The sequence below is a fragment of the Solanum lycopersicum genome, chromosome 9 (genome assembly GCF_036512215.1).
Source record: "Solanum lycopersicum chromosome 9, SLM_r2.1".
In the NCBI taxonomy this organism is placed as follows: Eukaryota; Viridiplantae; Streptophyta; class Magnoliopsida; order Solanales; family Solanaceae; genus Solanum; species Solanum lycopersicum.
This window is the reverse complement of record NC_090808.1, coordinates 64295510-64313544: the sequence shown is the minus strand read 5'-3', so window position 1 is coordinate 64313544 and position 18035 is coordinate 64295510. Positions and strand designations below refer to the sequence as shown.

Sequence of the window (18035 nt, the reverse complement as noted above, 5' to 3'; positions counted from 1 at the left end):
TTGGTAAGAAAGAAGGCTTGATGAATTGATAGAAGGAGATTAGGGGATCGGGTGCCACGTTCCGGTACCAAGATAGTATATGAGGATCGGAGTGTCACGTTCCGACACCAGGATAGAATATGGATCGGGTGCCACGTTCCGGTACCAGGATAGTATATGAGGATCGGAGTGTCACGTTCCGACACCAGAATAGAATATGGATCGGGTGCCACGTTCCGGTACCAGGATAGTATATGAGGATCGGAGTGTCACGTTCCGACACCAGGATAGAATATGGATCGGGTGCCACGTTCCGGTACCAGGATAGTATATGAGGATCGGAGTGTCACGTTCCGACACCAGGATAGTATATGAGGAGCGGAGTGTCACGTACCGACACGAGAGAAATAAAGATAATGAATCTTGAAAGATGTTAATATACTCAATCTAATGAACCTAAATCCCAAATGAGTATGATGAGGAGGCGTGAGTCCTCATTGACGAGCTTGGTGTTGTAACCAAGGGTTATGGTAATTGTAAATGCTACATGTTGAGTATCATAGTTGATTTTATGATATTACTTGGTATATACTGTTTTCTATTTTGAGTTGGCCGATGATACCTACTCAGTACTTGTGTTTGTATTGACCCCCTACTTTTATGTTTTCTTCTTTGTTATTTGTGGAGTGCAGCAAACGTGCCGTCATCTTCGACTCAACAGTAACTCTAGCCAGTCTTCACTACTCCGGATATCAGGGTGAGCTAATGCTTCTAGCTTGGACTAGATCTTCCTCTTCATGTCTTGATGCCTTGAAGTTCTGGCATGGACTAGCTTTCATGTATTTTTTGCTTCTTAGAAACTCTTAGATTTAGTAATTTGGACTAGATGTTCTTGTGATGATGACTTCCAGATTTTGAGAAATAATAGTTATTGAATTGGTTTTTATTAATGAGTTTAAGTCTTCCGCATTACTTTATGTTGATAGTACATTGAAATGTTAAGGTTTAGATTTGGTTGGTTCGCTCACACAGGAGGGTAAGTGTGGGTGCCAGTCGTGGCCCGATTTGGGTTGTGACAGCTTGGAAAAATAGATTCATAATACTGAAACAAGGAATGAACCATTATTATATTGACACACAACTGAAAGTATCTTGACTTGTGCAACATTACATAATTATTTGCGAGTATATTAAAGGAATGATGGAATATTTATTGTCTATGAGCATGAAAATATAATTGCATACCAACAAATGACTCAAAGTAACAATTTTTGATTGATCGTTTCAGTCATATGATCGAGAAATTCCAGTTCAACATGAGGAGATTGTATGTATTACGTGGGAGAATTATATTAAAGACTAGTTCACTATAATTTATGATCAATTCTTTTGTTGAATTAAATTTGATGAAACAATTACTTAAGTGGAGAATAAATAGCTTTTTAGTAATTTAGTATTCGATTTTATAAATGTTTGTTTATTTGTTAAGATTGAATAAACAATTGAGACTATTTTAATATTTTTACAACTTGTGAGATTCTTATGTTTTACAAGAAATTATACAACACAAAAATTTCATATCGCATGTCCAAACAAAACTTTCGTTTCATTTGGGAATTTCCTATTATGATATCATATGATGATAATCATGATTCTATATTGCATAGCCAAACAGGCCTTTAGTCGAGATAGTTAATCGCCTGTTGAATTTGAGTAGTGTGACATCCTAATTTTCTTGAATAATCTTAGCTACTTCAAGATTAAAAATATATAATGTGAAAGTCATTAATTCTACGTTTCTAAACTATCACTTCTTTCTGGAAAAAAAACACTATCACTTCTATTAATTCTATCATAAAAATCATTATCACTTTATTTCAGTATCATTATTTTTGATCTTATGCTCTTTTATATGATCATATATCTACCTCTAACATTTTGATCTTTGCAACATGCAATAAAATGATGAAATAACTTACGATAATTTTTAGTAATCACATAGTTTTAATATGAGATTAGAATCTATCACTCTTTAGTTTGTAATTACGTTAATTTCTTAAGATAAAATATAAATCCGATACATTAATATATAGCTCGGGTACATTATAACATAAATTGAATATATAATATATAGCTTGAATACATTAAAAATTAATTCGATTTTATATTATAAAATAAATCAAATATATAATAACTCAAATATATTAAATACTGAATCAAATACAATATTAATAGCTTTACATTAAAAAAAAAGAGAGAAATTTTAAAGGTTTTTAGAAATTTTTTCGATAATTTATTATTTTGAAATAGCAACATTATTTTCATTTTAATTATGAAATAATTCTAAAGTAACTTATTTCCACGTTCTTCCACATTTAACCAACGCTTTCCAGCACACCAGAGAACAACTGAATAGTACAAATTTCAAATTCAAGCCCCTCAATAATAAATAAGAGTAATATATCAAATTTCAAGTAAATTTGTTTTCGGTAACTACGAACAAGATATGCCTTCTGTAGCCCTTCCCTTATGCATCCTCCTCCTCCTCCTCCTACTCTCTGCAGCTTCACCGGTCGTCGGCGATGAGGATTCTCAGTCCCCGACGGCGTATGAGATTCTTCAGGAATACGACTTTCCGGTAGGGATACTTCCGAAGGGCGTAACAAGGTACGAACTCGACAAAACAACGGGCAATTTCGCCGTTTACTTTAACAAATCGTGCAGTTTCAGCATAAGCGGCTATAATCTCAAGTATATGAGTAAAATTACTGGTAAAATCTCTAAGGATCGACTTGCGAACTTGAAAGGCGTACAGGTGAAAGTGCTTTTGTTTTGGATTAATATTGTCGAAGTTACTCGTGACGGCGACGATCTCGATTTCTCCGTCGGTATTGCTTCTGCTGATTTTGCAATTGATAACTTCTATGAATCGCCACAGTGTGGATGTGGATTTGATTGTGTCAATTCTGGAGAAAATGGCACAGGTAAGTTCGATTTGAAGCTGCTTATCACTTCGTCTTGAATCGTAAATTTTCAGAAATCGACTGTAGATTAAGATGTTTTAGGATGAAAATTAAGATGAAATGTATGGTCCATTTTGGAATTAGGGTAAGTTCGTATTTTCAGAATCCCACGGAACTGGAAGCATATGTTTTTTTATGCTCCTTTGGAATGAATATGTATTTTGTCATGTATCTTCTGTGGAGCTTCATCTATGCAGTAGTAGTGCTACTTTTTCTACTTGTGGAGTTTGAAATAAAAATTTCTGTTAAGCACATTGACGATTTCAATTTGGAATCCTAATTCGATTTAATTTTTCGATAATTATATCCATCCTTAATTAAAAGTGTTTACTCGAAACTGATAATCTAAAAAAAGTTGTTTAATTTATTGGTTTAGCATTTCAATAAATTTTTTTATTAGATAATTTATTTTGAGCGGATTAATCAATAATCTAATAGTACGTTAAGAAAATATATTTGTGTCAGTGTTGGTTTTTGAGCAAGATATAATCTATTCATTTATATGATTTATCACCTTTTAAATTAATAACTGAATCTATAATGATTAATAATTAATAAATTAATAATTAATAAGTCAATATTTTAACAACTTCATAACAATTTAACATGTATACAAATTGATTATTTTATAATTAAATTAAATCAAAATACATCGATGTGTCATCATAACTTGTATTGTGTCCATTAGATATGGAAAAAAGAACAAAAATATATTCCGTACTATCTTAATAGTATGCATATATTATTCGTCATATTTTGAAATATTAATACTTTGATATTCAAAAATTAAATTATATATGTTAAAAAAAAGTTTATAATTTTAATTTCTGTTTATTATTGATGAAATAATTTTTATATTTATACTTCAATAAAGATGTAGATTAAAGAAATTAAAAAAATTCAGTTCAAATAAATATTGCATCAAATCAACCATATAAATCGGAACCGGTGGGAATAAATATTATGCAATGCAAGATACCAACGTCGAAATAATTTTTTTTCTGTCATCTTCTGCAATAATTGAAACTTCCCCAAAGTCAATTATACATATCGTCGGCGCATCATCGGAGTAATCGCATCTGAATATCCATTTGATACGAAAATCATCACAAAAAACGGTAGCCTCAATGTTTTCTCCACGTCAGATCGCCGTTACCCTCGCTTTTCCTCTCTTAATCCTCTTCCTTACAACTCTACCGCCGTTAGTCACCGCCGCTGCAGCTACCGGCGACGCCGACGCCGTAAACGGTGGCACTTCCCTCACTGCTTACGACTTACTCGTAAGCTACGGCTTCCCCGTCGGAATTCTTCCACAGGGTGCTATTGGGTACGATCTCGATAAGGACACCGGAAAATTCAGTGTACATCTTAATGGGTCTTGCAGTTTCGCATTAGAAGGGTCTTATCAGCTTAGGTATCAATCGAGATTCGGTGGGTACATAGCTAAAAATAGGCTGTCAAGCCTACATGGGGTTAGTGTAAAAATTCTGTTTCTGTGGCTGAATATTGTGGAGGTTGTTAAGAATGGTGACAATCTTGAGTTCTCTGTTGGAATTGCTTCGGCTAGCTTTCCCACTTACAATTTCTTGGTTTGTCCACAATGTGGATGTGGATTGAATTGCAATAGCAATGGACATATTCTAAAGATTCGAAACAGTAACCTTGTCTCTTCTGTTTAGCTGCACACAGAAGGATGATGGAGCCTGAGTTTACTGAAAGAGGTTAGTTCCAGTTTTTGAATATTTCTGAATATATGCTACTACTTGGTTGCTCACTGACTTATACTTGATTCAATTTATGAATTTATCAGATGTTTAATTCTTCAATTTGTGGTGAAGCATTACAAATTTCCATGAGTATGTGTATGGTTTAGGTTGACATTGTTAACAGTTGGAGAATATTCTTGAAGCTTTGCATCTTAATCAAATAAATAAAACTGTCACTTATCAAGAAAAGTATTAAACATCTGATAAGTTCGCAGTCTATTAGTTATCGCTCTTAAATTTCGCGGCCTGAAACTAAATGAAAGAATTCAACATAATAGAATAAAGATAAGGAAAAAGAACCAGAAGAAGAGCTTGATCTAAGACCTATCTTTGATGACAGAAAATCCACAATACATGCCCATCTTTGTTTAACAAGACACATTTTGAATAATAAGAGAGTTACAATTATGTGATTTTTTAGAGAAAACATGGTCAAATTGTATTCTGATGTATTATTCTCGTTCATGTTTAAGATATTTTAGTATGGAAGTAGGTTACATTTTAACTGGTGGAGAGAAACAAACAGTTAAAAAGGGGACGGGGTAAGGAGAAGTGAATGACAACTTTGAAAAGGACTAAAAGCGAAGTGAAATCATCTCTACATTGACCTTACATGTGAAACTACAAGAAGAGACCATGTATATGTATTTAACCATGTTTAAAAAATAGATAGAAGATCTATCGCAGAAAAATTTAACGGGTCAAGAGAAGGTAGTCTTCCCTTTGTGGTGATTTTTTTATCAAGAGGATGCTACAAGAATTTTTATGTTAGAACATTGGGCCAGATTTGCTAGAGTTCTTTCTATTGAATTATTTTGTTTGTGAGTCCATATTATCAGTAAAGCCACCTTTCTACTTCTCTCAACTTAATTACAAGGCTTAAGGCTTTTGAGAGGGTTCAAACTTGTGCATAATAACTCAGACATATCACGTGCTATTATTTGGAAAAGAACATATGGTCCTAGACCTTATCTTAGTTGATCAAATAAAGCATGGGCTGCGTCTATATCCCCTTATTCAATGATTCAAGGATTTTAGATAGGATGCTCTCTCACCGTAAGATCAAAGCCCTGAGGTATATTGCTCAAACACCCAAGGGTCGATTGGTTTGGAGCAAGTTATCTTCGGATTATAATCCCACATCCCTTATGGTACGGAATAATATTAGGCTTAATATATAGATAACCCCTTATACTTGTCAGAATATTCCATTTAGACACTCGAACGGAGTCATATTCCAATTGAACAGCCCAACTCCAAATAAGATGTCCCAATTAGACACTTCCTTTTAAATTTCGGAAAAACTTAACGCATGTTTTCATTTGTCTATTTAGGTAGTTAACTTAACCACATAATATATATTATTTCCTTTAATTATATGCATCAACCTCAAGTAGGAAACGCCTGAGGTTTATGACTTTTTGAGGCAAGTGTATATAATTAAAGTAAATGACATATTTTATGTGGTTAATGTAACTACCTAATAAACGACAGAGAATGTCAAATTAAGTTCAAAATTTAAACCGAAAGTGTCTAATGGGAACTCTTTATAAGGAGTTGAGGTGTTCAATTGGAAGAGACTTAGTTTGAGTATCTAAATAAAGTATCTTGGCAAGTGTAAGGGGCTGACTATGTATTAAGTCAATTATGTACAAAATTTATATTGTATCAGCTAATGCATGCAGCCAAACACTGAATAAATGTAGTCCTAAATCTTATACCGAGAACTTGCCATATGGTACATGCATATAAGAGTTTCTAGGTTAATTTTCGTTCTTCGTTAATATGAAAGTTTGAAGCAATGGAACCCTCCCCTCAATTTATGTTAGCTTTTCTTTTTTTCATTTTTCTTAGAGAGTGAAACAATAAAAAAGCTTCTTTTTCCATTGTTAGGCGTAGAAAGTTCTATTGAGCTCGTTACGCCCCACCCTCTAGCCTCTCTCTTTGTCATGGAAGGGGAAGAGTTATACAAGCTTAAGCATCCATACTTTACGCATCTTTCCCGAGGGCCAAATGGATCTTTATTCTGAGACATGCAATAAAGCATTGATCAGCACTAGACTCTCGATAGACTGCTTTTCAATTTTGTGTTCTCCCCTCTTTGGTGCTTCTAGTTAATAGTTGAAGTTTGCAAGAGCTTTCCCTGTTTTTACATCCTAGTTAGAACACATTTCTGCTGTTGGTTCACCACGACGGTAACTGATGCTTCAACAATATGACTCGTACATACTACTGTGGTGCCATTTTTCAAAATCACAATTCACAACTGTACGAGATGCTGCCATTACAAATCTGGTAACTACCAACTTACCAGAGTCTGGACCATGATTTTTTGCTGAAAGCATGAGTACAGGGATCTCTATTTCTTCCTGAAGGTTCTTTGTTTGAAAACAAGAGAATAAGAAGCTTGCTATTAGTTTACTAGTGCCATCAAGCAGTTGAGGTTAATGTAGTTGGCTAATCTTTTGCATGAAATGTTAATAAGAATATCATGGCCATCAAGTGAGGGGGGGGGGTTGCTGGAATTGTATGTACCCAAGCTTGCTAATGGTTGACACTATTAACTATCCTACATTGGTTGAATAAATGGGTTGTTCTCTCTTTATATAATCTTGAGAGATCCTCATCTCATGAGCTTACACTGGGTGTAAATTAGACCCAAGACCCACTTTCTTCACATAATACCAGAGCTTGATCTATTCTTGTTCTCGGTTTCCCGATGTTGGTTCCTTGTGTTATATTGTACATGCATTGGTGCAGGTGTGGTAATTGTCCCACATTGGTTGAGAAAATGGATTGTTGCAGACATTCTGGGGTTGAGTTATGGTGTCATACACATATGAATTCCATGTAGGACAACAAAAACCATTGAAGCGATATGTATGAATAGGAAAATAAGAGTTTGTATATGCTGAGAGGCTCTGTTTGATCAAACAGTAAACTGAGGCTGAAATCCTTTCGAGGCAGCGAATAAATTCGTGTGTAATAATTCACTAAAATTGCAATAAGTAAGAAATATAAACCTATAACTAAATAAATAATATTTGGTCCAATACTAAAAACCTTTGATGCACTTGTATAGTACATTGTGTGAGAGACAGACCTGCAGCCACAAGATCTGCTTATTTCCTCTGCCCTTTCTCTTTCTCTTCTGTAGCAACCTATGGCACTTTATAGTGTATTTGACTTCTGCATTGCCTCGAAAATTAGAAGGAAGATATCTAATACATGACTCTATTTGTTGAGTGCTTGCAGATACTTGCAACTCATGGAAAAGATCAGGTGACATGGTTGCAGTGTACAGAAAGCCTGAAATGGTCATTCTCCTCCTTCCTCCTCATCATAGTTGCAATACAAAAAGTCGAAAACTCATGTGTTCATTTACATTATCGTTATGTTATCTACAATTTCGTCTTTGCTCTGTCATGGATACAAAATATTCTTGAAATTGCTGTTTATAACGAGATTCTTTTCCATCACGCGTATTGCATTAAGCTCTCTATAGCTTGTACTCGGAAATCTGTTAAATCAGAAGCCAAAATGTGAAACAAAAAGAATTGAGAAGCTAAGGAACAGATGATGACATGCACTACAGTTCTCATATAAATATGCAATGCATCACCTATATTTATGACTTTTTGTGAAGAATTTGTGCATCTCATGGTTCACATTTCATTATTTTACTTTCATGCTCTGATCGTTGTATTTGACGTTGTGATTCGACCTTTTAACCCCCTCTTTGGGAGCTCCTACCTTTGTTGTATTTGACGTAGTGATTTGACTTTTTTAACTCCCTTCCTGTGAGCTCCTACCTTTGTTGTATCTGACGTTGTGATTTTACTTTTTTAACTCCCTTCCTGTGAGCTCTTACCTTTGTTGTATCTGACGTTGTGATTTTACTTTTTTAACTCCCTTCCTGTGAGCTCCTACCTTTGTTGTATCTGACGTTGCGATTCTACTTTTTTAACTCCCTCCCTAGAAGCTCCTACCTTTGTTGTATCTGACGTTGTGATTCGACTTTTTTAACCTCCTGGGAGCTCCCACCTTTTTTGCACCACGAAGAACATTTCTTTGTTGCTTATAGGACCTTGTTCTTTATGTTTTACCTAACAAACATCAATAGGTTATATTTATATTATTTTATGCTAAGAAGTGGAATAATTAATATATGAATTATTGAACTCTATTATAAAATTCTTACATTATTAATACTAAACATAATTCCAACCAACAATCAAATTATCGGAATTCATTTTTAGGAAAAAGTAATGTGAACGCAAACTCTGCTAAGGTCTACAAAGAACAAAAAGATGTAATTCTACTTTATTAGTAGCATTGTTTTAATGGCTAATTATTGCTTTAATAAACTTTGCGTAAGCAACGGCAACATTAATTCTCAGACGTTAATAGTGCTTTACATGATTAATGGCCCTAATTAAGTCAAGTCAATACACCTGCAATTTTCACCGTCTCATATTAGTTGTTCAGTTTATTTTTATACTTTCTTTAAAAGAAATTATAAATAAAAAAATAATTGTAAGAGTAAAACCAAAAGAAAATAGTTAATTTTATAAATTGATTAATAATTGAAAGTAATATTTTTTTTATTCTATGATAACAACTAACATGGACAGCAGGGAGTATAGCCTTTGATTAATTTAATTATAAAGTCACTGCAATGTCCCCTTGTCGTTTCAAAATCATATTGTTGGCCATTTTCTAATGCTAAAGATAAAAATAATATCGATAAAGTAAAGGGTATATAATAATAAAAAATATAATACTTAAGTATGATTAAGGGTGTGGAGAAAAATAAATTTTGATTTTTTCATATTTGATTCGATTAATATTTTTGAAAAATACTTTCTTTAATAAAATAAGGTTTTAAAAAATGTAACATTATTCATTTCGTTACAAGTTATCACCTCATCCTACACCTTTATTTTAACTCTATTTTTTATTACATTTATTTTAATTATATAAAAATATTTTTTATTTATATCCCGAATATTTTAAAAAAAAATAAAGTAGAACACGATAGTATTTGTTTTATAAGTAATCAATGAGTGATTTGCATCCCAAAACAGATGAGACACGGAAGAATTGTTAAGATCGGATGACGCTTTATTCAATATATTTTATTTAATTAGGCTCTTAATTAATTCACCTTTATGATTAATTTATTTATTATTTATCCACTTAATAAACACTTAAAGAATATAGAGCTTTAAATAATTTTTAATATTTTAAATTAAAAAATATTTCATAATATGATTGAATACTCAATCAGTATGTTATCTAATGTCTAAATAAAATTAAATAAATCGTTAGATAATATTTTATCTTCAAAATTCAAACATCACACATGACATGAATGCTCCTACCAATACATATGACATGTTTAACTTTAAAGCACATTATGGATCCGTTTTGTAGACGGTATTAGGTAGAATAATTTATGGATTAAAATTTAATTCAATTAATACATTGTTTGCTTACTTCATTTAATTAAATCCATGGATTGCTTATCCATCATATGTGATACAAAATATGATTAAAAATATCTTTGAACTATCAGAAGTAGCTTAAATATATCCTTGAACTATATTTCGGCTGAAATATACTCTTACTGTCAAACTATTGGATCAAAAATACCCTTCTCATTAACAGAATCGGTTAAACGTCACTTAGATGCCATGTGGATGTCACATGGCATGCCACATGAGCCAATAGAGTTCCACTCATGGCACGTAGACTAATAAACTTATCCTTGATTTCCCCCAATTTTCTTCGTTTTCCATAGAATTTATAAACAATTTCATTGAAGAACATAGAATCCCTTTTCCTCATTTCTTTAATTTCCTTAGAACGTTCACAGAATACATAAGTTCTAAGGGAAGGGTATTTTTTAGGGAAAATTGTATATAATAGCAAACTAATAATCTAAAATAAATGGAGTAGCTAGGGTTTGATTAATTGTGTTCCATAGCAAACGTTTGCAAAAAATTGTCAGACGCCTCTCTCCCAAATATCTCGCTCGCCACTCTCCTTTAATCTCTCACTCACTTCCTCACTTTTTATACAAACACAAGTGTATAAAAAGTGTTTCTAATTGTATAAAGCAGAGAAAATTGTACAAAATACATATATTTTTATTCCCCTTTCTCCCCTCTTCCAGATCTCGCTCGCCACTCTCCCAAATTTCGCTCGCCACCCTCGCCTTTCTCACTTATACAAACAGGAGCGAAATGTATAAATTGCGTTTCTGTTTGAATAAAGCGTGAGAAAATTGTATATACACATGCAAGTACATATATTTTCGTCCTATACACTTATATTTATACAATAAAAATACTCCCATGCCCAGTTTCTTTTACATTTCTCTCTTTCTCGTTTTATATAATTTTCAAATTGTATCTAATTTTCTCTCTTTCTCGTTTTATACAATTCGATTCAATTGTATATTCCTTGTCAAGTCTCTTTTGTCTTTCTCTCTTTCTCATTTTATACAAATTCAAATTGTATATAATCATTCTATACACTTATAATAATACAATTCGTTTTATACACTTCGTTTTTATACAATTCTCCGCCCAAGTGTCTTTCTCTTTCTTGTTTTATACAATTCGTTTTATACAATTTGCTTCAACTGTATATGTATAGCGAATTATACAGTTCATATGTTTGCTATGGAACGCATTATGCAAACTTTGCTATAGCATACAAATATGAATTTTTTATTTGCTATATGTGAAAGTTGTCTTATTTTTTAACCCTATAGTTTGAGGAGAAGGGTATTTTTGAGCGGAAATATAGTTCAAAGGTATATTTGAGCTATTTCGAATAGTTCAAGGGTATTTTTGACCATTTTCCGTATGAGTTATCTTATCCCTTGGAAATGGAGGGATAACTAATCCAAGGTTTGTTAAACCCTGAATAAGATCCTTAAATGACTAAACTAACCCTTTATTCTTTTTTTATATTTGTTTTGTAATTTAATTTCCTTTTTATTTGTATTAGAGTGGTTATAAATGTTCTTTTTTAATTCTCCAAATTCGTTTGGTGTAATTTAATGATTTTACTAAAAAAAAATTCTTTATTTTTTTTTATTTTTTTTATATTCAAGATAATTTGTCAATTACCACTTGAACTATTTGTTTTAAAAATAAAAATAAAAATAAGCTTTAGGTATTAACAATTTAAGTAGTCTTAATCTATGTTAAATTTAAGATATATACTTAACCCACAAAAAATTAGAAGTATATTGTGCCATCATTGATCTTCTTAATGGTACATCATACCTTAAAATTAATAATAATTTTATATATATATATATGATTTAACTAATTAAATGAAACAAAAAATTCTTTCAAAAAATTATCCGGTCCGATGGTTATTACCTTGACCCAATTACATGAAATAAACACTCATAATAACACAAGGGTATAATAGGAAAGAATTTTTTTGTAAAATTATAAATTAAAGACAAAATTAAGTAGAAAGTAGTGAACCAAACATTTACAAAAAATAATCCTTGCACTATTAATCCGTACATTACTAATCCATGCATTATTAATCCATGCATTATCAATGTTTGTACCAAACAACCCCTATGTGTATTATATCGTCTATAATTGTAATACAGAAAGTTACTTTCAATTTTTTTATTTCTATAAAATAAATATTTAATTTATTTAGAAAAATCATGCTTTTCGTATTACGTATGTGTTATTTCTGTTGTATTTCCTCTATCCATTATTGTTTGTTATGATCTCTATTTTTAGAGTTAAAATTATAAAAAATTTGATTAACATTTTAAAAATATAAATATATAAAAGATTATAATTTATAATACTTTTCATATAACTTTTGAATATCACTTATTTTATTAATATATTGATGATAATCTTAAAAATACTAAGATATGATTATAACATTAGTTTGATTAAAAAAAGTTGCAAGAATGTTATGAGATTATCCCAAAAGAAACAAAAAATAAATACGTAAACCTGGAGATTGAAGAATTCAAAAAAAAAAAGAAAAAAATAGGATCTAAAGCCCGAAGATTAATACTAATACTATAATTATTTCATTTGCATGAATAAAAGATACTAATAAAAGAAAGATATAACAATAAGCTTAAAATTTAAAAGCAACAAAGCACGAGTAAATTTCACACTGCTATATTTTTCTGATAAAACAGTTCCTTCACTAAATTCTCTTTTCTCGTTGATCGAAAATCTCCGATGATTAACCGCAGATCAACGGCGCAGCTTCAAAGATTTTCAGTTGCTTCCAGATCTGTGTTTCAACAGCATCTTCCGGAGCTCAGCAGCGTCAATCTCATTTGCTTGTCCTTCCGGCCTATAGTAACCGGTAACTGGATCTGGCACCCATGAAGTCTTCACCGATTCCTCTCCACTTTTTTGCATCATCACGTTGCTCCTTGGCACTCCTTTTGCTACACCGGAAACTGCACCTTGTGATGCCGCTGCATATCCACGCCTGTACATACACACAAAAAATTCACATTCACATCACAGCAAATTAGCCGCCGATACAATCCTCTGTTTTTGCTACGAACAAAAAAAAATCCAAGTACGTATAAAATATACTATTTACATTGATAAAAGAAAAAGTTTAAAATGTGCAGCGACAATCACGCTTGTTGATTTAAAAAAGTTGTATGCTAACGCCTTTTATCCAGGGGATAAACGGATGTTTCGGTTATTACCAGCTAAGAAAAACAGAGAACTTCGATCCCCTGTTATCGTTATGCATAGCATAATACTAAAATAATGCTGCGAAAAAACCACAGAATTTAACTCAGATGCAATAGAGCTGAGAAAATTTTAGATTTACACCGAAAAACTCAACGGAAACAGCGGTACATATTCACGTTCACCGATTTCAAAATTTGAATAGTTCCTGTTTAGATTCATATTACGAACGTTATGATCATTACCTGCTGAGAAAAGCAGAAACGGAGTCGGAGACGAAAGCAGAGAGAGTCTTAGAGTTAGAGAAAGAACGAGCCATTGCTTATTATGATATCGAGATCGGAGTCGGAGCAAGAGAATTTCTGAATAAGAACGCTGCGGCGGAAGGAGTTTGGCTATGGAGCTTCCGCAGCGGCGAACTGAAATTCTGTAGCTTCGACTCTCTTTCTCCGGCGAACTTAGGGTTACATAAGCGAGGAGAAATGGAGGAGAGAATGGGGAAGTATATATAGAGATGGAGAATGAGGAGGGAAAAAGGCAAATATGGACTAGGGTTTAATTTGGGGCCACGTGAATATTGGCCACTATTTAGACGCAAAGGTCCTCTCCTTAGTTGACACTTGGTCGATACTTTTTCTTAGTTAAACCGACTTTTTTTTTCGCGTATTTATATTAAAGTTCGATTATATTTAAATTTACGTATATATATATATATTTTTTGGGAGCAACTCTCTAATACTTTTTTCGTCCAACAATTATTGATATTGTGTTTCATTATACAGTTTTGAAATGTTTGATTAATATTTTTTTATTTTATAGTCATTTATTATTATATTTTTCAAGATATTGAATTTATTATCTGTCCAATAATAGACACTATTTTTTAACATATTTAACAATACTTGTTTATTTTATGAAGTTAAATGGATGATTTTATATTTAATTTTTAATTTTAAATTTAACTTTAAAATTGTGCAAAGTCAATGATGGACAAATAATATAAGAGGAGTACCTGTATTTTTTTGGTTTTATTTTATATGAGTTAGTTTGACTTGATAGAAAGTTTAAGAAAAAAAAAATTAAAACAAGTGATAGATATTTGTATAATTCTGAATAAAATAATTATTTAAAAATTAAATTATTATTTAATATAAAAATATATTATTATTCTTTTTTAGACTAAATAAAAAATAGATCATATAAATTGAGATAAAATGAATAAAGAAAGATCGTTTTTCGAATTTGAAAAATTTTTAATAAGAGAGAAATCTCGTCACAAAATATATATTAAGGTTTGTGTGTGGATAAATATTAAAGTCAACAATACCTAAATATAAGCGAATTCAAACGCTCTTAGTGCTTTTTTTTGTTTCAATTATTTGTTTTCGTTTTAGTTTTTCATACGAGATATATAAAATTAAAAAATATTTTGATATATTTCACATATTTTAATTATAATATCAATTTTTTTTAATTTTTGTTTGTTAAAAAATATATCAAATTAAAATTAATCAAATAAATTGAGACGGTGAAATTATTTATTTTTGCCAATCAATCCACTCTTGAAATATTATATTAACATTGTAATCTAATAGCGACACGCCACTTAGAAAATTGAATTACACACGTAATATATATATATGGAAAAATTGAATCATTCATATAGTGTGAATTAAATCTTGTTTACTCTAATTTAATCAGAAAAGTTGACGGGTCATTTGCGATCGAAAACAATAATTAAGAGAATGAGGTTTATTAGCTGAAAAATGCAATTTTACTAAAACTAGATAGAGAAATATTTTTTTAAAAGATATCTTGATTAATGAAATTTTACTAATTTGAAAATTGTGAATCTTTCTCATGCTTATCCTATGAAAAGAGACAACGAGTTCGACGTATGATATGAATTTAAATCATACAAATAAAAATATAATAAATTTTTGAAGGAGAAAGAAGAGACTATAAATGAATGTGAATATTTTTTTAAAAAAATTAAAAAATATAAGAATGATATAAGAAAAATAATTAATAAATACTTTTTAATTTAATAAAGTGCCAATTTATATGGAATAATTATTTTTAGTAAAATAATTAACAAATATGAAACGAAACTAATATTTAAGTGAAGGCAAAAAAGAAAGGACGGCAAGCATATGATCCATAAGTATCCAGTTATTTACATGCACTTTCAACAACTTGCAACAACCAAAAAAAGAAGAAACACTCGAGAATATGGTGAGGTGGATGAGACTGATTTTTTTAATTAGAAGCTTTGTGTTTAAAATTTAAAAATAGCTTTTTCCTTTAATGGAATCCTAAGCAATAAAAATTTAAATTAGTTAAATACTAATATAGATATTGAATATTAAATAAAAAGGAACTTTCATATAGAAGCATTTAAAAATAAGCTAATTATGATTTGATAACCATAATTTGTAGCTACACGTCATATATATATATATATATATATATATAAAATTGTATATTATACATATGTATTTGTACATATGTCAAGCGAGATAGTAAGAGGGAGGAGAGATGCGAGCGAGAAAGACTGGGAGAGGAGGAGATAGGCGAGCGAGAGAGTGGAGAGATATGAATTGTATATGTATATCGGTTAGATAATTGTATATTATACATATGCATTTGTACATATGTCACGCGAGATCGGAAGAGGGTTGAGAGATGCGAGCGAGAAAGACTGGGAGAGGAGGAGATAGGCGAGCGAGAGAGTGGAGAGAGATGAATTGTATATGTATATCGGTTAGATAATTTTATATTATACATATGCATTTGTATATATGACATGCAAGATTGGGAGAGAGAGAAGAGCGAGATTGAGAGAGAGAGGAGAGAGGAGAGCGAGATTGGGAGAGGACAGAGAGTGGGAGAGAGGTAAATTATATATGTATGTCAGTTAAATAATTATATATTTTGGCGAATTATACATATACAAACGTGACTATTATATAAACTCGAAGTCGTCCCATGTAATTAGTGTATAATATTAGTTGCATATGTTAATTATACAAACTATATTTATGATAAGTAATTAAATAGTATAAGTTTACTTAATCACTTAATTTTTTAATATAACCCTATGTAATTTCATATTTGTCCAAATCATACTTGACAGAGTTAGCACTTAACAAATATGATTTTTATTTTTGTCCAAATCATATTTATTTGAATATAAGCCCATATATTTTTATATTATGTTTTTTTTAATGTTCCCTCTCAGTATCTTGTTATAGAATAAGAATAAATAGTGGGAGTTGTTATCAACACAATTAAAGCCCTATTTTTGAACACACAAATATTTTTGTGGAGCCAAAAAGCTGTGGCAAAGGCAGATTCCTATTATTACATTAATTATTCAGTGATCAATATTAATTCCACACACACAAAATAAAAATCCTAGCTTTAATTTGCCTCTTTTACACTACCAAAAGACAACATTATTTTTTCTGGAAAAAAAAAACAATTTGCTCTCCCTATCATATATTAATTTCAGGCTCACAGAATATACATATTTTTTTGTGTATGTTATTCTTATACCTAATTTGTGGAGCAAAACCAAAATACCACAAGGAATCAAAAAAAGAAAAAAAAAATCTTATTATGTAACATAGCGGTGTCAAATACACCATTCAAATTGTTTGATTAAGCTTATAAATTAATTGAACTGATTAATAAATCGTATTTAACTTATTTACAAATTTGATATAAACTTTAACCGCGAAAAGGGTAAAAAATAATAATTTAAGCCACTTGTGTCTTATTTGATGATAATCCCACATTAATTTGAAACTTGACTTGGTCTAATGATCTTATCCATAAACTTTTAATTTAGTAATGATCACATCACAAGAATGATTAATTATACGTGTTGATAAAAGATAGGTTTTATTTCTTAAAGTAATTTATTTTTCGTTTGAACTTATCTTTAGTTTGCCATTCACTTATTAGTTATTCCCTCCATTTAAAAAATGATAACCTGATTCGATTTGGAATAAAGTTTGAGAATTTTTTTTTTTAATTTTATGATTCGAAAATAAAATTATGTCAAATGTATCAAAATGATCTTGATTTTGTGGTTTTAAATATGTCACGTGGAAAATTAAAGTTAAAGTGTTGTCAAAAACGAAAAAGGATCATTCTTTTTTAAACAAATTAAAAATAAAATAAAAACATTCTTTTTGAAACGGAGAAAATATCACTATGCAGGAGCCACAAATTTTAATTTATGATTTTTGAATCGATAGTCTATATTGAGTTTTCTATTAAGTGACTATCAATTTTATTAGATCGTACTATTCATAATGTTTTCCTTTTATTAGTTCAGCAAACAAAATATTTATAAAATTATTTTATGACTCGTCCTAGAAAATCGAGTCGATAATACTTTAATTTCAACTAGACAAAAATTCAAACATCAACAAATTAAATTGATTATAATTCAAAATTTAATCGACTAAGCTATTAAAATTCTTTCGAATAATAGTATTTATTTTTCCAGTTGATACCATCTCCCAATTATTGAGAGA

The 18035-nt window shown here is 30.8% G+C and overlaps 3 protein-coding genes and 1 long non-coding RNA gene across 4 annotated transcripts; 2 read left to right on the top strand and 2 right to left on the bottom strand.

Annotated features, from left to right (window-relative positions):
• Positions 1–2357: 2357 nt before the first annotated feature.
• Positions 2358–3254, top strand: LOC101243740 (uncharacterized protein At5g01610-like). The gene has a single exon (XM_004247360.5). It carries the CDS (start codon positions 2486–2488, stop codon positions 2999–3001), a length of 516 nt encoding a protein of 171 aa, XP_004247408.2. The 5' UTR covers positions 2358–2485; the 3' UTR covers positions 3002–3254.
• A 691-nt stretch (positions 3255–3945) lies between these two features.
• On the top strand, positions 3946–8554 carry LOC101244031 (uncharacterized). Its single transcript, NM_001346943.1, is given in 2 exon segments — positions 3946–4723; positions 8024–8554. A coding segment is annotated over 1 exon segment (552 nt). The 5' UTR covers positions 3946–4129; the 3' UTR covers positions 4682–4723; positions 8024–8554.
• Positions 7654–9089, bottom strand: LOC109121168 (uncharacterized). Its single transcript, XR_002028620.3, has 3 exons — positions 8970–9089; positions 8391–8874; positions 7654–8288 (listed from the first exon to the last, which is right to left on the bottom strand). It is a non-coding gene; the product is annotated as an uncharacterized lncRNA (long non-coding RNA).
• Positions 9090–12795: 3706 nt separating this feature from the next.
• LOC544187 (indole-3-acetic acid-induced protein ARG2) lies at positions 12796–14019 on the bottom strand. Its single transcript, NM_001346944.1, is given in 2 exon segments — positions 12796–13273; positions 13734–14019. Coding segments are annotated over 2 exon segments (294 nt in total). The 5' UTR covers positions 13808–14019; the 3' UTR covers positions 12796–13053.
• Positions 14020–18035: the final 4016 nt, after the last annotated feature.

Excerpts from the sequence above, each read along its gene's own strand:
- LOC101243740 (XM_004247360.5), top strand. The coding sequence starts at position 2,486 with ATGCCTTCTGTAGCCCTTCCCTTATGCATCCTCCTCCTCCTCCTCCTA.